Genomic DNA, 24717 nt, shown 5'->3' on the forward strand with positions numbered 1-24717 from the left:
GAGATGTCATGAATATGAACTGAAATGCATTTAACATACTATCTCGTATTTCAAAAATATATACCACTTTAAGTAATCTTGTACTCATCTTTCATACAAATAGGGGTTCAAATGTATTACAAGTGTTACCTAAATACATTTTAAAATTACATTTTATTTCATATCAATGTACTAAAGAACAAAAAATAGGCTTGTAGGATGAATTAATAGGTGTGTACGACTTCACGAGGCGCTGCAAGAAACGACAAGTGGATGACGTCAGAGTAACGCGAGAGCGATTTGAAATCAGCCTCCTCCGCAAGATTTCTCGCGGTACTCTGACGCTGATGGCGCTGCGTAAAGTTTAGCACACTTAAAAAACTGAAAGCAGCTGAACTGGACAGAACTGCCCTGCGTATGCCTGTTGTATATAGCAGGACTATTTATCTCCTACTTTTCAGCGTGAGAAATACAAAGTGTGAGATTTGAACTGACTGAAATGCGTGTTTGTCAAGGTGAATGCGTGAGACTTGAAAACCCTGATTAGATGTATTTCCACTCACATACCTAACAACTGCTGAACAACGCCGACGCACTGTCCTCGTCTTTTCCACCACTCCCTCGCCTGTACTATTGTAACTGACTGGAAAACTGAAGTTTTGCCAAACTTGCGATCTTAAAGGGGCCGGCGGATCCTCACCACCATTTGCCATACTCGCTGTCGCTGCTATTTCACTCACTGGACCGTGAACCTGACAAAAAACTGCAGAGTGCCAGAATGTAGGAGTTGGGTATAAACGGAGGTCGGAGCCAGCTGCAAATGGGTGGGTTAGCAGCAAGTGGGTGGAGCTTTACCCGCAAGTGGGCTGTACAAACTTCCAGAGGATTTTGATTGGTTTATTTATATCACCTGTAGCAGCTATTGGTTTATGCTCCACAGTTGGTGGCGCTAATGTGTAAGTTTTGTTGCGATCGATCAGAAAACAAAGAAGAAACCCGCTTTCACATGTTAGCGTGTCGTTGAAATGAAGGTGTAAGCTTGCTTTACAGTTTTTAGTTTTGTAAAAAAGCATTATAAGTTCTGAAGAAGACCATTTTATAATGGCGTTTGTACGCTGTTTTTAGTCTTGATGTATTAAAAAAGATAAGGGTAAAGTGTATCCAGATACATTTCTGTAGTTTTTTTATTAGCACACAAATTACAAAATCTGTAACGTGGATGACAAAATCTTTTCTGCATTCCATTTCTACAATTTGCTCTCCAGATTATGGATTCTGAAGACCATAATAATAAGGTATTGTGGTTGTGTAATTTTTGTACGTTTTAGGTCTGCATTGATTTTCAAATTGTAAACGTCTTAAACGTTTTATAAATGGATTTGATATTACAATAACGTTACAACTCCTAATTTAATTGTACAATGCATGCAATTCTTTTAAAACTTTTAATTTTTAAAAGTTTTCATTGTAGTTATGCTTTTTTTCTGCGTAATCCATAATGTTATGTAATGTAATGTAATGTAATGTAATTGAAACATTTGTTTTCATATCATAATTATTTTATAAAATGTATTACTCATAACCATCAGTGAAATAAATGTGAAACGCATGTTATTGTGTTTTAGGTTCACTTATCAGTAAAAGATATTTTTTGATGTTCCACATGACTATGATCACAGCTTCTGCTGTAATGTATAAAGTTCTTAATTTACAAGTTGTTGTGTGTTTATCACATCAATTAATAATTTATGGTGTGTCTGATTTCATTGCTAGGACAATGCAGGACAAAGGCTGTCAAATAACTGGAGTGTTTGTCTTGATGGCAAGTACGTACTGTAAATGAGGAACATCGAGATGAAATCAATTGCTGTTACCATTTAACTTTTTTTGGTGTGTCTTTCCATATTATAGTATGCACTGTATGTTATTCTGGGACAGAAGTTTGACTTCACTGAAGTAAGTATTTATTTTTGTAGCTTTATGCATTTTAATATAATTGAAAATTGTACTAATTCATTACTTTATGTACACAGCTAAACATGAAGAACATAGGAAAATGGTGGTGTGCCATCTTGCTTGAAAATTAAGTAAGTGTGAAAAATTAGCTGTACTTTTAACGTGGTGTTTTAAGAAACTCTTAAAGAAGTGAAGAAATCTTGTTCAGTCTGTAAACTGTTTTGGGAAGACATGGAACGGAATGACTTAGTGACTCGCTCATAACACTATTTCAGTAAAAATATATTCTGCAGACACTTTGAGTGAAAAGAGTGTTTCAGTGATGATAAAAATCAGCAGGTGTAAACACTACTTGCTCTATCAAACTCCTTTAATAGCTGTTCTTAATACTATTAGGGGTTGGCAAGATTTTGAAATGTTTTTGTATTCATTGGTGAATAATTTAAAATTGGACCATTAATTCGATTGTTTCTATATTTACAAAAGTCTTTACTGTAATTTGTAATCTATGTAATGCATCCTTGCATTTAATTAATTTTGATATTGAACTTGTTCTATTTCTTACTTTATTTGTTTTTGTTGCATGACAATCAAATTGTGGAAGACATGGGAGAAAGAGAAAATGAGCTGTTGTAGCTGGTATTGTCAGCTTTTTATATTTTGCTGATATTTTTGTCAAATAAAAAATTAATGGATAATTTTATCACGTTTTTATTCTAATTCTCTTTCAGAAGAAGAAGAAGAAGAAGAATGCTCTGCACTCCCTGAAACCTAGGGGAAGAAAAAAACTGAACTTGCATATGAAAGTAAGAACTTTGCTATAAAACAAAATACATATACTTTGCTGGGTTTCAAATTATGTAACTATAATTCATTTCAGCAGACCAAACCCCAGTTGTGCCCTCTGTTTTGCATAATCAATTGCAATGATGATTTAAAATGTGTATCATAGAACAATTTTAATCCACTTATATTTTTCTTTAAGGATGAACTGTTAAAAGATGATGACCGTCCATCATGCTTCATCTTCAAGGAAGTTCAATGTTATATAATGTGCTTTTTAAAAAAAATGTAACGGCCTGTGCTAACTTTTCAGTTATCAGGAGCGTTGCTGAAGAACATACTGCTTGAAGTTGTTCTTCAAGAAGAAGATGCTGCCTACACGACCCTGTCATTGGCTTGCTCAAGGTTCAGGGACATAGTTGGGGATGACAAGTTCAAGAATCAGGCACACTTCTTATGGCTAGAAAGTAAATATTGACATTAAAAAATAAAATGCATAACAAGAACATCATTGATAATGTTAAATGTTATGTGAATTTTTTCACCTCAGGTGTTACATGCTGGAAAAAAGTCATCTCACTACAAACAGCTCTTCTGGAAGATGTACTCATTCTCCACGTGTTTGCTGCACACCTGGTACTTTTTGTGTAAATTGGTGATGAATAAACTAGTTGTTAGTCTAAAGGAAAACTAAAAATCTAATTTACTTATATCATCCCTTGGAGTTTAAAAGTTCTGGACACCATTCACTTGCATGGCATGGACCTACAGAGCTGAGAAATTGTTCCTAATGTTTGTAAATGTTCACTGTCACATAGTTATAAACCCTAGTTCTTATTGTGCTTCTTGTGTATCCATCAGGTTATGCTGGGAAGGGAAAGCGAGGTGAACTCCAGGGCATTTATTCAAAAACCTTCCACCCTGGATTTTGCAGATTTGACTGCATGCAGATCAGTTCTAATGAGCTGATATAGTTTCCTTACAAAGACTAAAAATAATAAAATAAAACAAACACTTTTGCCAACAATTCTGAGTGACTTGTACATGATTTTATTCATTGAAAAAATAATTTAAATGTAATATATGTGTAATACGTTCAGAAAAACATTAGTCTGCTATTTAAAAAAAAACAAAATGCAGTAAATATGGATGGTAACTTTATTTTACATTAGCCACATGTTTTTCATGTATTTAGACATTCACTTCACTGTCCAGTTGCATCACATTTTAATATGTTCATTTACTTGATATTGATATATGGAGCTTCAGAAATGTGTTTGAATAAGGCCTACAGCCTGATGAATTTAAAACGCCATCACTTTAAGTTTAAAAAAAGGTGTAAAACGTGACCTCATCATTGACAGTGAGTGGTATTGGACACACACAATAATAACAAAGCTGTAAGAAATCAGACCATGATGAGGAGCGTGATATTTGATCGTTTATTTTCATTACTGTCGCTACTTCCTGTCATTCTCAATCACCGCCGTCCCATTTGCGGCGTAAACTCCTCCTACTTGCACATTTCTGAAATCCCTCCCACTTGCGGCGTTAGCTCCTCCCACCTGCGGCGTAAGCTCTTCCCACTTGCAGTCTCCGGGCTGCAGCGATACATACATGGAATGTAGACGGGCTCTGATAGAGCGCATACATAGGCGGAGCTCGGCTGCATCGGCGCCAATCAGAGCTTCAGAGCTAAAGCGGGGCAACAGATTAGCTGTCCATAAAGAACCCGCGGATCTAACAGTAGTTCCGCATTACATTAATTATTTTGCACGCAAGTTTTTTTTTATTTTCATACCGTGTATTCTCCGTTTAAATTCATGCACCGAACCGTGACCCCCGTACCGATTCGGTTCGAAACGAATACATGTATTGTTCCACCCCTAGTTATAGGTCAGAGAGATGCTGCTGTAGTGGGCAGTGCTTTGACACGCAGCGCAGACACGCTTTCGGTGACCCGAGTTCGAGACCCTGTTTGGCAGCTTTTGCCGGTCCTACTCCCCTCTCTCCACCCTTTAGTTTCCTGTCATCTCTATACAAAACACAAGTTTGTACTTTCTTTATGTTAACTACAATAAAAACAAAATTAATGCAACATACTTTTAATATTAATCTATAAAGAAATGCACTTCAGCTTCATAATCACCCAGGTAGCAATTCCTACTTCCACAATGTAGACTGAAAAAATATCCCATTCACAACATCACTTAACCAGTCAATTAATTCAAGTCAATTTCTAAGTGCAATGTGTCATCATTTCTGCAAGGAGTGCGCTTTGACCATCTTAAGGTTAACAGTATACATTGCAATAAATTTGAGACCCGGCAATAAGAGCAAAGTGCACCAGGCTATGCAAACGAGTCTGAAAGCTTTTACGAAAGCCAATGCAAGCCCATAAAATCTACTTTCCAAATATGACAGCAACATCTACTTAATGCTAATCATCTCCCTGAAAAATTTGTGACCGGGGTTTTGGTAACTGGGCGTCTGCTAGGCATCTCATAAATGTAATTCAAGAAAGCCAGAGTAAATGATTAGATAAGGCTATAATTTTACCCCACTAAATGGACTTGTCACACTCGTGCGTTAAACAAAACTCTACTGCTACTTAACTGAATTTCCAGAGTTACTGCTGGACAAAAAGATTACAAGAAGGGACTTAAAAAGTTATGGACAGCTTGAGGCTAAACAGGACAGATTTAATACCAACAGCATCATCTTGAAGTTCTGTAAAATTTAGTGCATCTTAAAAAGGCCGCATGTTTGGCAGACTAAATAATCAATCACTATAAAGCGTGTAACTAAATAAAAACCTCAAAACACATGGTGGTACCCTGTTTAAAGAAAATGTCTTTATGCAAATTTTGCTATTAGATAATTTAATGATAACAAACATTCTTTAGACCACATAAAACACAATTTTGCTATAAACATTTGTGACTACTGCTCATTATAGTGGTAAATAGAATTTGGGTGTGGTGAAAATTGCCAGTAATTGTTGGCTTCAAGCATTTTAATTCCCCAATGGACTCAAATCACCCTTTCCTGCACAGCAGTCTACTTACTAGCAGCTGTTATTTTTGCGAAAATATTGCCTTAAATCTGAACTAGTGGCCAGAATGTCTAAGCAGGGTTCCCACGGGTCCTTGAAATCCTTGAAAGTTTGTGAATCTGGAGGAAAAATTCAAGGCCCTGGGAAGTATTTGAAAATATACATACATTGTTACAGGTCATTGAAAGTGCTTGAATCTATTTTATGCGAGAAGTTTTCTGAAAAAAAAATCCATATTATTCCCTGTGTAGTGTAGGATAATATCATTACAATTCTAGACTTTTTAAGCACACATACTAAACTGTTTGCTTTAAATGCTTTTATCTTCTGTATGCAAATGTTGATTCATACCAAAATGCTTTTTTGCATAGTTGTGTTTGACACATGAAAACGTCTCGGGTTACGTATGTAACTGTTGTTCCCTGAGCAAGGAACGAGACGCTGCGTCTCCCTTGCCATACTTTCTGCGTCCCTGTAAAGCCGTCTTTGGCAATATTTCAGATAGCAATATACTTCCCGGCTCCCGCTTCACCCTGTCTTTGTCATCAAGTCTCACCATTGGTTGAATTTGATATACATATTCAGATGCTTTTACCCCTGGAGGCGTCCCCAAAGTGTCACCACAGTGACGCAGCACGAGTTCCCTCAAAAGGGAACTGTAGCAATGTATCTTAAAATGTAAGACGATGTAACCTTGCTCTGTCTTGAAATCTGTCCCCACATTTAGTCCTTGCATTTGAGGGTATTGGACCTGGAAAGTCCTTGAAAGGTCCTTAAATTTGAAGTTAACTAAGGTGTGGGAACCCTGTCTAAGGTAGCTGATCTCATCTATTACATTTTTCAGTCTGATACCTCAACAGGTACAGAATGGCACTAGCAACTTTAAAGTCACGGGTTAGATTCCTGCAGGAATGCAGCCACTAATAAAACGCATACCTCAAATGCACTGTATGTCACTTTGGATAAAAACATCAGCCGAATGCATCAATGTAATCTGATTGAAGTTTAACCAACTAATTTCTTCTTTCAAGACTTTCTGCAATCTATTTAGTCCATGTTCTTTCATCATGCTAAAAGCAATTAAGATCAAAAGGTAGACCAGAAATTATTTCCTAAAGCCAACAAAAAGCTTTCATGATTCAGCTCTTATAGCTCTTAGATACAGTGTGAAATGTCCACAGAACATGACGCATTAAAAAAAAGGAAGTGAAATTTTATTCTGCGACGCAATGAAACTAGATTACAGTCGGCTTTACACAATGCAGTATTTATTACTCTTATATATGCTTTCACATCACATTTCCAAAACTTTAAAGTAGCGCATTAAAAAATATGACAAATTAGGAGTCACATGTAGTTATGGAGATGTCCTTGATGTTACTACATGTTATAAAGTCTACTTTAATCATTTTGGAGAATTCAAAAAGAGCCTGTATGCTAAACTGCTTGTGAAATAATTTAAACAGGACCAAACAATTATGATATTTTTTTTCCGCCAACAGGATTTAGGTGCAAACCAATAAACACAATCCACATTCTGAAGAGCACAATTAAATATGGTTTAATAACAAAAAGCAATTACAATATACAGACTGAATGCATTGCAAGTTAACGCTATCATCACACAAACCTGAGGGAGGAAGAAAGGTACAGAACAATAGGTTTCCTGTCTGTAACCTTATATTTATCCATTTGGCAGATGCTTTTATCCAAAGTGCATTAGAAAATATACATCAGTATGTGTTCCCAAATTCCCTAGGATCAAACCCACCACCTTTTGCGCTACTAAAGCAGCGCTTTACCACTTAATCTTTAAATCACTGCCAGTATTTCCCTGTTTATAATGTGTATATGGAAGTCTCTCTACCAACAGCCGCTGACAAACTACTGCAGGGGTCCAGCAAACTGAAAAGGTTAATAGGTTCATTTGCACCTGAGGAGTGCTGCCAAGCTGGAATCCAGGATGTTGGAAAAAGAAAACCTTTCATTACTTTAAACCGCACACTTGCTATAGTACACTCAGGTCGAACAATGAAAAACTTTCAAATCAACAGCCAAAGGAAGTAGACACCTAGATTAAATACACCGGTAAAACAATCCCATATCAACAATAAAAGAGATTAATCATAGCTGTCATTTCTGTAGCCAACCAATAATATCAGCTTGATCTAATGAGAATTTCTACGCGAGTTGGCTATAATTCATATTCATTTGTACGAAATGAATTGTACAAAAACGTATGATTGTCATAAAACAATACCGGAATTCTGCCCCCAACTGTACGAATGTGGTCGAAATCATTTATACGAAGCAGCAACCTCATAAAATACGTACGAATCGTCATAAGATAGCTTTGATATTATCAGTCCGGCACACTCGGACTTGTACAACCAGTTAGGGGGAGGAAATTAAAACACAGTTTTTTGGAAAAGCATTCTTCCTGTATTGCACAAGTGGAGAGGAAGATTATAACCCATTTTTGAAAATGCTGTTGCACTGTATGTGAACATAAAATACATTATCATTAAATAAAACAGTATTACTACAAAAAAGTCAGCAAAAAAAAGCATGAATGAAAAGTAAAAACCACACATCTGTAAAAGTTAACTGCTATGTGTAAAAAATTTTGATAAACCAGCTCATTTAAAATGCAGCAATATTTTATACACGTCATCTACAAACAGTTGACAGAAACATATCTGTTGTCGGGGGTCTAGACACATAGGAAGCTAATGAATTTACATCCCAAATGACTGGTGGGCGCCAAAATGGGCCCTTTAAGTGCTTTCAACACAGGACCCTCACTTCAAAGACCCTCTCTGTTTACACACTCGAAATGGTCAAAGGTTTTGCTATGCCAACGACGATTTTAACAACAGGGCTTGCACGTGTATCACACAAACTTTGACAGGGTTATCGATATACATACAATCTTTCATTTTGTACGCAATTTGCTGCTTGTTCCGTCCCGCTTTTGTGTTTTGATTGTCGCCCGAGGCTTTTAAAGACCACCCGTGCGTAATATCAGGGGCTAACGTTAGGTCGCATAGCAACTCTTTCCAATTTCTGGGAATATAATTACTGAGACTTCATAATGACTTTAAGTTTAATCTTCTTCAGGAAGCACTAAAGTAAACAGGTACGATAAAACTCACCCTTATTCGCCTCATGGCCGCAACAATCTCCACACGGCTATTGGGTCTAGCCACATCCAGACTACCGATATACTGAAAATGAAAGACAGCATGGTTGCATTTATTACATTAATTGTGTGAAAACTGAGGTTAATAGACATTAATATGCTATTAAAATTCGCTTGTAACGTTACTCGCTCGCTCAATGGCAACGATACGGAATGTAAACAAGTGGTAAAATAACTTTAAATGTGGACACATGATTTGCAAAACATGCAGCATAAATTAGTTAGTTAATTCTTATTCTAGTTATTTATTATGTAGGATTTCTAACCAATAGTTAACAGCCACAACATACGTGTCTGATAAAGACATCTTAATATTAAAGGACATTTACCTTTGCCTCAAAATTAATCCCATGCTGGAATGCTTCCTCGTTGTGTAAAGGAATCCGTAAATCGTGTCCATCATCGACTAAATTATACTTTGTTTTGGCAGGCATGGTGACAGATCCGAGTTTCACCTCAGTTGAAAACAAAAAACAGCTCGAGGGGTGTCAGTACTCAATCTAACTCTTGCAATACATGCCTTTTCTCTCAGCCCGAGGTCACTCTTATTTCTCACAGACAGAGCAACTTTTGTTAAAACCACAATCGAAATCCGCCGTCGCGTGTATTTCCCCGTCGGAAAGGTGCGTGCGTTACAAAATCCGACTCATTCGCTGACTTGTTCCCACTCGAGCTGGTAGCCCGGAGCTTTAGCTTGTGTAGTAGTGTTAAAATCCTGCTTCCTGGGCTTGCCCGTTTCCAACAACTTCACAGCAGCGCCATAACCGAGCCCACACATCCCTGTCGCGAGGGCAGAGCGCCATTGGTTGAATGGGGGAATTCCACCTGCTCTCATTGGAAAACGGCTTCGGCGCAGGTTTTGGAGGAGGAGAAAAACCGCTTCATATTCGACTCCAAAAGGACAAAATGGAAAGCAACGGGTGGCACCTGGTGGAGAGCTTCGGTACTGTAAGGAAAGTTTTCAGGTGTGCTCGACTTCATGTGGCGCTGCGCAGATAGATCAAGGTTTGACATCAAAGTATCGCGAGATCAATTCGAAAGCTGCGCTGTGCAGTTTTGGGTAACTTCCATAGACTGTGAGGTAATGTTACACATGACCTTAAAACTTTTGATTTGATCTGATTAATACATTTATTAGGATTTAGATTTATTGTTTGTTAAAAAGTACATCGGATGATAGTTAATAAAAAGCCAAGAATACATGCTCCAAATTATAGGAGATAGGTGACTGCTTTGAAGATGCTAAAAATTTAACCGTTTTAATGTATTTTTGTTTGTATTTTTTTTTTAAACAAAATTCCTATAGTTGAATTTGTGTTTATTGTGTTGTTTGTGTTTTAATAGTGGCCCCAAATGTGAATAGTAGTGTGGGCCTTGTAGCCCTGTGGTTCTCAAATTTTTTTTGTGGGGCACCCACTCGTGCCCCCCCATTGGATGATAATTTATGACATAAGATAAATCATTCTTAAATTTTAATTAAACAAAACATATTAAATTATACAATGTAGTGCTGTTGGTTAACTTAGTAGCCTTATTTTTTAGGTGATAAATGATAAATTAATGAATTTTATAAATTTGTCATAAAACTGGGGCCCCTACTTTTCTCACTGTGTCAAATTTTCAAAGAATTAAGATAATAGAAATGTTAAATGTTTGCCTGTTTGACTCTTTACACTTAGGAGATCATGATGCCTTTTAAATGTATGATTTGAGGACATTTCTTTATTCAGTTTGTTAAATATTAGCCAAAGAAAATTAAAACGTTTTCTTTTTGTTGTGACCTGTTTAACCTTAAAATAATATATATAAAATAATAAACTCTAAAAATGCTGGGTTCTTTTCCCCTTAGGAAAAGTAACCTTTTTGGGGGGGGGGGGGGCATAAGTACATCCAAAAGGGACGAGCCCAGCAGCTGGGTTGAAATTTAGTTTGTCAGAAAATGTTTATATTTGACCCAACAATGGGTTGAAACAACCCAGCATTTTCGGTTGAAACAACCCAGCATGGGTTAAATTACAACCCACCAGGCTTGGCTCACACCTTTTTGACCTAATGCTGGGTTGAAAATAACCCAGCATTTTTAGACTATTGATTACTATTAGCAAAACCATGGTTTTACTACAGTAACCTTTTGTTTGTTTTAACTGTAGTAAAAGCATGGTTCATTTTTGTAAGAGTCAACCCACCATTGGGCTAAAAAGGGACAAACCTAACCCTTTGTTTGTAATTTAACCTATGCTGGGATGTTTTAGCCCAAAAGTCTGTGTTTTTTAACCCATTGTTGGGTCAAATATACATTTTCTGGGTTATTTTTAACCAAGTGACTGGGTTTGTCCCTTTTTGACACTTTGCTGTGTGGAAAAAAAATCGTCTTTTTTAAGAGTATATAAAATTATATTTTAAAGACAACAGAATTAAAACCAATGCTAATAACAGTAATTTAAGTAACTAAGAACTTTTAATGCATTAAAAGCTTTACATTAGCAGCAGAGTTTCCTCTGTAAAATAAGCCACAGAGGGGCGCTGCACTGCAATATATGAACTAAAAGTGGTCAAATTACAGTAGTTGTAATAGTTCAGTAGTTGTTGGCTTTATCATACTTGTCAATGTATATAAAAACATATTTGAGCTCCCTAGCAAAACTAAGAATAAAATTGTAATATTTTATAAGTACCACAATGAAGTTGTCAAAATGTAAATGACCCATATAGTAGTACCTCTTGAAATAGGTTCATATCACTGTGTACAGTATAAACAATATTTGTTTTATGTAACTTTGGTAATTATGTTTATGATAAAGAAAAATCAAAATAAGCCAAACAATGATATATTTTAGCATCATCAAAATAAAAGTATCACCCTTTGTCTAGATTTTTGTAAATGTAGCCTACTATTGACATTTTATTAACCAGCTTCTTAAGGTCTCAACCTGACATGCTTTTAAAACAGCATTGAAAGAGTTCCTATTATGGGCTGCTTTTCTTCATTGTTAAAAATCAAGTCAAACATTTAAAATAAATAATAATAAAATTTTATTTTTGTCTAATAAAATAAATGAATATGTTGGCAAAATTATATTTTTGCATACAAAAATCATTGAAAACATTTAAGCATACCCTGAGATTTTTAAGTAATGACAGACATTTCAGTCAAGTGACTCTAAACTGGTATAGTATATATTAAAACCACCAGATTGTATAATAAGGAGTCATTAAGTTTGTCCTAATATTTCATGATCTCATTACTGATAACAGTAGTCAGTAGTCTGAGGTCATTATAAAGCTTAATTTATGTTTATGACGTGAGGTGAATGGAATACTGTATTTTATAACAAGGCAAAAATAAAACTGTAAATCTCTGGTTGGACGCATGAAGGCTAATTTGGCCTGTAAACTATTATGAAGTGTCAAGTTCTGACACGTTGATATAAATGGTCCTTGCCTCTAAAGGCTCCTGCAAGCATTGAAGCAAAAAAGCATCCAAGGCAATGACATAGTATGGATGGCTTATCAACATGGCCTTAAAAACAGATGTTTTAAGTCTAGTCAAGAAGGCCAGGTGTCTAAATAGTCTTAGATTTACCATAGCTACGGGATCTAAATACCTAAACTGATACAACAAAGCTGCATTTATCTGCTTTGCCACAGCGTCACTAATGTTGTGTTTTTTACAATGTACTGTACATATTTATTTATTTAATATGTATATTATATTGTGAAAAGTGCCTTTAAAGTCTGAAATGAGGTTAAAGGTAATTCAATAAAAAATTATTTCTAGCACTTTTCAAAACTTTGCATTGTTGCTAAGCAGCTTCACAGAAAATATTACAGAACAAACAGTGGAGGCGTAAGATAAAAACTATAGGCATAGAAAATATGCTTTCAGTTGATGTCATAAATAATATCACTTTATTAATATGCGTCAATAGTGTGGATAGAATATGTTCTTGACAGAAACTGTGATATTAAGGTGGAGTAACAAAGTCCCTCAATGACATCATTTCCACAATATACTGTATCAACATCACTGAAAAAAATTATTCATTCAATTTATTGAATATTATTAAGGTAAGTGGTTGCAATCAATTTATTTAAGCTACATTTTAACAAAAGTTTTTTTTTATTTTGTTTTATGTTACTTTTTTTTTTTACTGTAGATTAAATAAATTGATTGCAACCACTTACCTTTAAAAATTGAGAAAATTGAATAAATAATTTTTTCAGTGTACTTGGAATGATGCCCTTATTGGTACAAAAGAGTGGAACGTTTTTCTTGGAATTTTGGTGGCTTAAGTTTATTTACATGAATACAGATGGTGCAAAAACAAAGCTGTTTGAGACGTGACCACACAGCATTGTGACATGCTTTGTGTTGGATTAATTTATCACTACCTACACGATGGTCCTTGTGGCTGCAATTTGTCTGTATTGACACTATAGGTGTTACTTACAGTATATACTGTAGCTTGTAATTCAATAAAAAAAACATATATGACAACTAGACCCAGCTGAGTTGACCTATGTGTGCTCTTTTCAACACTGTCTGCTTTAAGCATTAGGTTTAAGGGATGCATCAGTATTTCAGCCTATTATCAGTATCGGCAGATAAAAGCAATTTTTCCAGTATTGGACATCGACTGATAGTTTAAAAACAACAGAAGATCAGGGCAGATTATATTCTGGCAACCAAAAAATATTGGATCAATGCATCAGAACTCTGTGTGATTATTTTGAATAAGGGGATAATGACAACGGAATTGCAAACTCAAATCTATCAGTATCGGTGTCTGCAAATAAATTTTGGTCACACTTTATTTTGTGGTATCACTGTTACAGTGTAATTATACATTTAAGTACTAAGTAATAATCATTAACAACATGTACTTACTATAGGTTTGAGGTTAGGATTAGGGTTTGGTTTAGGGTTAGTTGTATGTAATAATGCATTATTAACTGTTATTACTATAATAATTACATGTAGCATGTGTAACAAAGGCACCGTAAAATAAAGTGTTACCGAAATTTTGGTAGCACTTTATTTTACAGTACATGTACTTACCTTGTACATATATTGGAAATATGTTTCACTTATACAGACAAATGTGTGATACTTACTTTTGCGTATCTACATGGTAATGAAGGGTATCATTACTGTACTTACCATTGGTACATACTTGGTAGTTATTATGTAACTCAAGGCAAGTACTGGGTAATACCAGACACATACTTACTTACAAATGAATTTACAATATAAGTATTTAGTACTTACAGCAAGTGTGTATTAATGACAGGTACTTACAGTGTACCTATATGATAACTTATAACAAACACCACTATACTTACAAATTGTATGTACATTGTAAGTTTATAGTACTTACAGGCCTGTGTAATTAATGGCAGGTACTTATAGTTTACGTATAAGATAACTAATAACAAACATTACTGATGTGCCATTTTGAACTCAGTATCTTTGTCCTTATACCCTTTAAACCCAACAATGCATCTTATTTTATGGTCTGACTAACTCACAGTGGCATATGCTTTATCTTAGGTGGTAGGTCCTGTGTAATATCTGTGTAAAATTCAACACTTTATTTTACAGTCCTGTTTTCATGCATTTACTATGGACGTACTACTGAATGTACCCAGTAGATAATGCGTACGATATTCATGCATATGCTTGGGTTTAAAGGGTATGATACAGGACAAAGATACGGCTTACAAAAAATGTTACTATAAGTATGTATCTGGTATTACCTAGTACTTACCTAGAGTTACATAATACTTACCAAGTATGTACTACTGTTAAGTACAGTAGTGATACCCTTTAATTACCATGTAGATACTCAAAAGTTAGTACCACACATTTGTCTGTACAACATATTTACCATATGTACAAGGTAAGTACATGTACTGTCAAATTAAGTGCAACCACATTTTTGTATACTGTAGGTGCATTGCTATTTTATACCCTATTCATATTGCTGTGATCTAGACTATTTATTTTATTTTTGACCTGATGGCAAACCCACCGAACTCTATGACAGCATGCCAGCATCACATTTTTGACGTATCCCATGACGTTTAGTATAGTATCTGTGTCATAAACCTGGATTACTGAAAACACACTGGTTGATGACCTGAGGCTATACTGTCTATTTGACATTTACAGGATGTTCATCTTGGTGTCATCTATGAGATTCATGATGTACTGTAAGCATTGCTCAGGCTTGGCGCCTCCAAGTGTGCTTTCCCATTCTGCACAGTTTAGGAATATTGGTGGACTAAATAACATGAAGAATATGACACGTAGCAGCAGTGATTATTCAAATAATAATTGTTCAATTAATTATTTAATTCAATTACTGTAAGGTTTTAGAATTGGTGGTTGGAGACTCTTAAATATTAGAGATTAAAATATAATAAATGCAACACAGATATGTTTGCCTATTTCAGTTAGTTACTAAATAAGAAATCTTGCAATACTGAAGTAATGTCTACAAGAACACTCCAATACCACAAGTGGCCTATAAAGAGTTGAAAACCGAATGCACTACACACTGTTTATTTTTCTCAGTGGAACTGGGCTGTTTGGACACTGATATCACTAGGGCACATCATGTCTGCCCTTTCACCTTTGTTAAAAGATCAGCCTATGTTGTTTTTAGATGGTGGTCCCTGGTTTGCTGTCAGCAGCATGGCTATACTGATCTACCAGCTAATAATGGTGCTAAATAGCAGTAAAAGTGGTTCACTGGCTTGTAATCATAGGGGAAATGTTTTTAGTGCTAAACAGCACTTGTGTGGCACCTGTGTAGAATAATTATGAGTTTTTTTATGAGACTTATAGCAAACTCAATGAACCAACCAAAACTAAGCATGGACCTTGGATCTCTTCAGCAGGTTAAACACATTCCTTTAAAAAACTTGAAGATAATTCGATTACACAGTCAATGATGAATCGCACTAACAAATTGAGGAGACAAAATGAAAACAGACTTATGTATAAATGGAGGACCTTGTCTGTCACAATATAATAGAATGTTATTTAATGCATCCGTTGCCATTTCAATTCATTTTTGCTAATAGCGCAGACTGGAACTGGCATGAAAGGACCACATTATCATCAAATGGAGACAGCTGCTGCCATGGGCCTGAAATATGATGCACTAAATTACATAACCCCCCAAAAACAAAGATTCTCTGATGCTTTCAAACCAGTAAATTAATTTGCACATTTGTAACCTTTTAGAAATGGACATAATTCAATGTGCCCTCAATAAAACATATATATCTTGTAAGTTTAGTAACTGAACAGATTTGTTCTTTGAATAAAAACGCAATAAATCAATTTTGACTAATTTCGATGTTTTCTATACCAAGAAAGTGACAAGATGAAAAACACTATTTTCATATAGCATCTATAGGTTATAATAATATAAAAAATTCAAATCCATAATTTGATTTCCAAATATTTATTATAAAAACTTTTTTTTTTTCCGCCAAATGCTTTAAATCCAGTTTTATTTCAAAATGCTATAAATCTATTGAATCAAAATATAAATGTGCATTCATCTTTGCCATGTTATATTCATTTAGTTGACTAGTGGTATACACTGATTAAAAGGTAAACATTAATCAGGGTTTCTGCAGGTTTCATTAAGTCTAATTTAAGACTTTTTAAGACCTTTTTAAGACCATAATGAATGAAATTTAAGGCCTATATCACGACAATGAAGTCCAATTTTATAGTCCAGTGTGAATGCATCCATGTGTTTTTTAGAACCTTTTATCTTTCATGACAAAAAACAAAATGTATTTTCTAGGGGTGTGACAAGACACTTGTTCCGCAAGATGAAATGAGACTGGGTTCACGAGAATAATATCAGCAAGATTTTTTATCTTTGCTGATAATACAAGTTTTTCACCTTAAACGTCATACAAAGTTTTAAGAAATCCCCAATGATAAAATATGTGAAGGAAAATAGCATTATAATGAACTAAAATCACATAATTTTAATGTTTTAACCAATCTAGGGGTTTCACTAACAATTATTTTGGTATGGATGATGATCAAGTAATTTGATACTTTTTGGTAATAAAAATAGAGCTAAATGGGCCAAAGCATTTACGATGACAATAATGACGAGACAATAATAATTGGTTCAAATAATGTATAACGTGCATAAAATAAACACATGGTTTTATGTAACAATAATGTTAAAATATTAGGTGTGGTTACCCAGATTTAGATTAAAAAAAGACCTAGTCCTGGATTATATTAGGACATTTAAGGAGGATTTTTTTAAATATAATTTACAAAATACATTACTGGTGTGCATCTTGAGACAAAACAATGGCAGTGAAATTTTTTATGGCAAAAATAGAACTAATTCAATTTATGAGACCAGGAGTAAGGGAAAGAGTGTAGTAGATCCACCTTCCGGAGCAGAGGGGGCGCTAATGCACCTATAAGCTAGATGCCAACCGCCATTAAAAGAGAAAAAGAAGACAGGCTTCGTTGGCAATGGACCCAAACGTTGATCGGATGTCTGATGTAGCAGAAGCCGCGGTGCTTAAAACCATAGATAGGAAGGCTAGATGGCTCAAGGCGGAGTCCCTAACGGCATCACCTGGCGGCCATCTTAGGACAGGGCGCTCGCTCACTCGTAGCATTGAGTTTAATGGTGCAGGTACTTTTAAATGACCATAACTTGCTCAATTTTCTACCGATTTTCAAACGGTTTGGGTTTTTACAAACGTTATTAACGTGGCTATAATTCTGGATGCTTTAACATGTTTCATGAATTTATTTTTTATTTTTAGTATAGGTATGCAGTGTCATAGGTACATCTTTGACGTTTATAACAAACCAAACCGTTTGAAAATCGGTAAAAAATTAAGCAAGTTATGGTCATTTAAAAGTACCTGCATCATTAAAACTCAATGCTACGAGTGAGCGAGCGCCCTGTCCTAAGATGGCCGCCAAAATGCGGACGTTGCACTCAATTGGCCAGCAGCGCGGACGAGCCATCTAGCCTTTATATCTATGCTTAAAACTGCTGATGCAGATTCGCATGGCGTGGTGGTCTTTAGGGCTAACGTTACTGCTGTAGGCACAACAGAACGGAGAAATGCCGGGTGTTTTTGACAGGTTTCTGCAGCAGCTTTATGTTTCTTACATTGCATGTGTGACACTAAAGCTTTGATGCCCATTGTTCCAAGTTTTAAAACTTTCTTGCAAAATAAACAACGGACCCCGTATGCTAACTGGTCTTTACCACGAAGCAAAATCAGAGTTGAGTAACCAGTTTTCATTAAATGTGCACTTCCCCATAGCTAAAACTCACACTTTTCTCCATTTGCTTATACCCGGTCTACGCACTTTAGCGAACTCCCCGCAAACTTGTGCTTTAGTAGATTCCACCTATTCAGTTTTGCCTGACACATGACGAACATGTATAAAACAGTTAGTGTTCTTGGCGGTGTTGGTTGAACAACATTTTAAGACCTTTGATCCGCGGATTTAAGACATTTTAATGCTTATTAAGGCCTTACTTTCATACTACAGAATTTAAGACGTTTTAAGACTTTTTAAGGATCCGCGGATACCCTGATTAATGGCATTAATCAAAACACTTACTTTATATATATATATATATATATATATATATATATATATATATATATATATATATATATATATATATATATATATATATATATAAAATATACATATGTGCTGAAGAATACTATACAGACTATTAAACATGAATTAATGTGATGGCGAAACATACGTTGAACTTTGAAACTTGGTCAGCAGCCCTTATCAGTCTGTCAGCAGCCCTAATCAGCCTCTGTATTGAACTGTGATGAATTTTAACAATGGCCGGATGTAATACGGAAACCTGGGGTTGGGCATGGCCCCTCCCACAAATGTCTAGCCAACCATTAAAAATGAATATATACAGTATACAAATCCAACAATTTTGTTTTATTATACTTTTATACTTATCTAATAAATATCTTGCATTCAATTAAGTCATAAAATAAAAAAATGATGCACAATGTTTAAAGTCTTTAACTAAAATGTTAATGGTAAGTTGAAAGGACTTATAAAGCCAAATTAATTGTACTTAACATTTTAAAAATAAACCTGAATATGATGTAGCCCACATAGTGGGGTGTTTTCTCGGACAGGACTTATCCCACACTAAAATGTATGTTTGAGCTGCCTTAATTTAAAAACATCTTGCACTGGCATATCTGAACATATATCAATGCTATTGTTTTGTCCTGAGATGCCCATCAGTATTATTTTTGTAAGGTATGTTTTTAAAACGACTTAAATGTCCTAATATAACTAAGACCTAGTCCTGGATTACTCTAAACCCTGTCAGGGAAACTGCCCCATTGTGTACATTAAGCTTGCATTTTATACATATATTCATTTTGTATATTGTCATATAAATGTATGCAGTGGCTTGTTTACCATTTTGGGGGCCCTAAGCAAAGTCAGAGAATCGGGGCCCCCCATGCCCCAGCATTGCCCAAGGTTTTCCATTCTTTAAAGTAAACTTGACCATCGAGTGAATGTTGTGCAGTTACGAGAGCACAGAGAGAGTCGAGCAAGCGCTCATTCCAGCACTTGTGTGGCTGCATTTGTGCACGCTGAGCAGAGGTGCGCTTTCCCGTAGAGTTTCACTCATGAAGTAGCCTATATGTGCAAATATTATTCTGCTTGCATACTCGCACATTTCTCGCTCGCGCGTGCTTTATCCGTACCTTAGATTTGGGTCTGAATAAACGTAACATACTTTCGCACACCTTGTGGCCAGCAGGGGGCCCCCCAACAATTGCGTGGTTTGTGTGGTGGGTAAACACACCACTGAATGTACGTACAGACTGTAAGAATAATAACGATTCAATTAAATTAAATCAATGAATGTCGTTTTCATGGTCAGAGTATAGGACAGTTTATTTTTCATGAATAAGGAACTACCCCCAAAAAGTACTGTCCAACAAAAATCTCTGATTGTACTCGCCCCACGTCCACGCACCGGTCTGGTCGTATCTTTCTCTTTGCTTTGAAGTGCCCCGAAGATGTTCTCATTTTAGGGAACGGTGTGTATGTTACTGGAACTCCTCTGTTTTTCAGTACAAGAAGCACGGTTTAAAGGGGAAAGCACGGCTTACAAACAAACACACATACACACACTCCAGGTCTAAGATGAAAGGAGGCAATGGGCCCTTAAGCACCATCTGGCCAAACATCTACCTCACTTTGTGTGCAGCCTGGCACGTAGCAGTACGTTTATTTATGTTACCGCTAACAGACATGGACACATTAATTTCCCACATATGCTCCCTCATATGGCTCAAAGACTTTCTCACTCTCTTGGACAGTTGAGGGACAAAAAAGTTAGTTAGTTTGTTTGTTTGCCGTTATTCAAATGCCTTACCGTAAGAGCCAATTGTGGTACACAAATTACAATAACAGTTCAATTTAGGATCGGAGAAAATCTATTTAATCCGTTTTTTAAAGAGCTTCATTAAAGAAAGCAATGCTAAATGGAGGTCACCTTCCCATCACCTTTAATATTCCAGTCATTTGGTCTTTTTCCATTCAGACAGTGGGTTGTAAATGGCAATAAATATGACATCATAGTAGGTGTGACACAGGAAATGCTCCATTCGCCTGCTGTTTTACAATAAGTTTATCTTCTCTCTTGAGTAAAGTCATCGGTCTCTGAAATACAAAAGATAAATAGCGATTCAAGTTGAACTTTAGACTCCGATACACTTTAGATGGGATCTTGGGGAGTTTTATTTTTATACTGCATTTTGCTTATAATGAAAGCGAAAGTTATAATGATATGAAACAATATAATACTTTAAACGTGCTGTAGTGATTATCGTTTTTGTTTTTAGCAAAACACATAGGAATGGGTTTTCCATTACAAGCAACTGCACTCACAACAAACATCACATGACATCCCTTCTTGTGTGTCTCTGTTTGTGATCATACAATGGATCATCTGCATGTGTAAAATTGTCTCGTAATATGAATGAGCATTTTTCCGAAGTAATTTTTGGAACAGTTGGTTCTGACCCATCGCAAGCCAAACACGTAGCTCGAAAAAATGGCGTAAACACAGGACAATCAGGAAAGCCAGAACATTGTAATTTGCTCATGACAACACATTGGCTCACTGTAATGCTTCATAGTCCTTTCTATTCAGCTGGCCAACTGACAGCCGAAGTCTGTTATTAACTTGTCTGGCCGTATAGCATCATTTTATCGAACTCTTAGTCGAAAGCTGATTGAGTGCGTACTGTTTTTCTCACTCAGGAACAGTGTTTATCTGGGCAAAGACAAGACTAAACCCCCGTATAGCACCTGTCTCTCATTCAAGCAGAAATGTACACAAGGCAGCATTTAAAGAGGTGTTGATGGGCTAACTCTAGCATAACAAAGGAGCACTTGATTTGCTGCATGTATTGCCTTAATGGCAAAAATACGAAAATTAAGCTTGCTTGTTTTAGCTCACGATGTACTAAAGGAACGGCACATATGCAGTTCCACATATTTTGAATATTTATGTGTGCAGTGTAAAATGCAGGTAACTCCTTACCCAACTCTACCCCAGTACTCCATTTAACATTTACATTAAGTCATTTGCCAGACGCTTTTATCCAAAGAGACTCACAAATGAGGTAAACAATAAAAGCAATTAGAACAACACAAGAACAGCAATACATAAGTGCACTAGAACTAGTCTCATCAAGTCTAACACAGCATACATAGGCAAGAAAAGATAAAGATAGAAACATAGAAATAGATAATAAACTCTGTATTAGTAAGTGAGGTGTTGGCGGAAGAGATGGGTTTTAAAGATGGCTACAGAATCAGATCTGTAACCGGCAGATCATTCCAAAGATGTGAAACAGATCCAAAGAAGGTACGTAATAGGGATTTAATTACCTTTCTTGTATGGCACCACAAGACGTCACTCGTTGGCAGAGTGCAGGGGTTTCCAAACTGTGGGTCGGGATCAACATGATCTCACAAAGTTCCGTAGGATAGTCACAGAATTTTTTGCTCATTTTTCCGTGGCATTCTCACGGATCTCCGCATATTTCTGTGGTCCTGCCACGGACTTTCTTTTCAGTGGCATTCTCACGAATTAGTTACTCAACTGCTTTTTCCTATTTTCAAACCATTGTCGCTTCGGTTTAGGGTTAGATTTGGTGTTTGTATGTCACTTTAAGTATTGTTTTATACTATTTTTTCTTAATCAGTCTTTTATATTTTCTAAACTTTAATCAATTGTCACCTGGTGTTGGGGTTAGAGTTGGGTTTGGGTAGGGATGTCATTTTATGTAAATCTGGCCCTAAACCGAAGCGACAATGGTGAGAGGGTGGGACGGAACAGTTGAGTAACCAATCCGTGAGAATGCCACGGAAAAGAAAGTCCGTGGCAGGACCACGGAAATATGCGGAGATCTGTGAGAATGCCACGAAAAAATGAGCAAAAAATTCCGTGACTATGCCACGGAAATTCGTGAGATCAGGTTGGTCGGGATTCACTAGTGAATCAACCGATAAGTTGGGTCGTGCGCAGTCACTTGGTTGTTGCAGTGAATGACACAAAACAATTTTGTCCAATTTATGACAATTAATGAATTTTTTTTTGATATCAGGTATCTTGGGATTGTACTTAAACGTATATTTAATTAATGCAATGAGAAAGAAAATATAAATGACATATTTTAATAAAAAATTATTTTGGTGGGTCCTGAGATAGGTTATACCTGTCTAACGGTACATTCACACGGGGGGTAAGCGTTAACGCTTCCTATTCACTTTTAATGGATGATGTCATGCGTTGCCAAACTGAATAGGCTTTATGCCCAGCTGCACTACTTCCTGAACTTTAGCCAGCTCCTTGTTTCCTGTCTGCCATTATTGGAAAAACTGATTAATCCAGGTGTGCCTGACATCAGTAGTCACAAGCAAACTGATTAAGCCAGGTGTACCTGACCTCAGTAGTCACAACAACAATAATCAGACACACCTGGATTAATCAGTTTGTCCAAAAATGGCAGAGAGGAAGCAAGGAGCTGGCTGAAGTTCAAGAAGTAGTGCAGCTGGGCATAAAGCCTATTGTGGATCCGTAGGCCCCGCGTCACTGCCGTTTCTCGCGGCAGAAGTTGAACATTTCTCAACTTTTCAAGTGGCAACGCGTGCCATCAGATTGCCTTATGCAATTGACCTAGGCAGAGGAAGCCAATTATGTTTATGGAAGACCAGAGCACGTGGTGCAGCCACTGTGATTGGCTGTTGGCCATGCTTTAGACAAACCTTCCGTCAAGCGTTAACGTTTTCGCCCCGTGTGAATGTACCGTAATGCTGGGTACACACCAAAAGATAATCAGGACTGATTTTGGTCCGATTTCCCCGCTTCTGACAATCCTAGCTATGTCCGAATTATCTTGATGGTTCTAAAGATTATCTTATCAGATTTTGTCTTGGTGTGAGGTGTGTTAAGAGTGTCCAAACCTGATTAGAAGAACGTCAAAGCCGATTGCGAATCCTGATGTGTGGGGGGAACCCCGAGGATAATTGCATGCACACTCTTGAGATAATCATGTGAAACGAAACAATATCCAATCAGAAAGCAAGATGATGGAAGACGGAAGTAGTCATGGCCCAGCACAAAGTAAACTTGTACAGACCATGTTCCCGCTTTCTCCATGACTTTACCCAATCCCTTTTCTTTTTGTGCCTTGAATTTTCTGTGAAAATCATTCCAAACACTATCAGTGAATTTTCTTTCTGCATATCGTCCACCATGCTTATTCTGAAGTCTCACAAGATTTTGCGAGATTTCCTGTGTTCACAGTCGATACCTCTGGTTGAAAATCATGAAAATCTGGTTTGTGTGTGGTGTGCTGTCTTTGACACATCATGGCACACCACACACTATAGTCTATAAATCTATGATTTTTTTATCCTCATGTTTGTGATCTATCACATTTTGATAATCTTAAAAGATGTAAAAATCTTTTGGTGTGGATCCAGGATAAGTGGGTTGTAAAATTATAAGTTTGGGATCCCATGATCTAGAGTGTGTGGGGGGGGGGCATTCCTGGTCCTGGAGGGCCACTGTCCTGCCAAGTTTAGCTCCAAACCTAATTTAACACACCTCAATGTCATTTCCACGTAATCCTGCTGATTTTTCGAGTGAAGGTGGTTTTAAAGGCCATGAGCAGAGCTTTGATTTTGATGCGAGCTACTATAGGAGCCGGTGCAAAAATAGAGGAGTGATGTGCGCCCTCTTCGGCTCATTAAAGACCACCCTTGCCGCTGCATTCTGGATCATCTGTTGGGGTTTGGTTATGCAGGCTGGGAGTCCGGCCAATAGCGCATTGCAATAGTCCAGTTTGGACAGGACAAGAGCCTGGACTTGGAATTGAGTAGCATGCTCAGATAGGAAAGGTTTGGATTTTCCTAATGTTGTAAAGGATGAATCTACATGAGCAGATGTTGCTGGTGATTTTATGCACGTTTATGACAACTGTCATTAAAAGTCATTTGTTCAATTATGTCTTTTTTGATGCAAAGATGACATTGTTTGAGATGTCTTTGTTATGACAATTGAACATAAACCAATAATACTTGTCATAAATCTGTTATGAACATGACATAACAAAATAATGATCAAACTTAACTTTAATT

General features: G+C 36.4%; 1 protein-coding gene across 1 annotated transcript in view; it reads right to left on the bottom strand.

Annotated features, from left to right (window-relative positions):
* nos1apa (nitric oxide synthase 1 (neuronal) adaptor protein a) overlaps window positions 1-9879 on the bottom strand; it is a 194069-nt gene extending 184190 nt beyond the window's left edge. The window contains exons 1-2 of the mRNA XM_055214413.2: window positions 9305-9879; window positions 8929-9000 (exon numbers count right to left, since the gene is read on the bottom strand). Coding sequence (XP_055070388.2) covers window positions 8929-9000; window positions 9305-9409 — 177 coding nt within the window. The 5' untranslated portion in view covers window positions 9410-9879. The remainder of the gene's footprint in view (window positions 1-8928; window positions 9001-9304) is intronic.
* Between the last annotated feature and the right edge of the window lie 14838 nt (window positions 9880-24717).

Source organism: Misgurnus anguillicaudatus, chromosome 8, assembly GCF_027580225.2.
Source record: "Misgurnus anguillicaudatus chromosome 8, ASM2758022v2, whole genome shotgun sequence".
Lineage (NCBI taxonomy): Eukaryota > Metazoa > Chordata > Actinopteri > Cypriniformes > Cobitidae > Misgurnus > Misgurnus anguillicaudatus.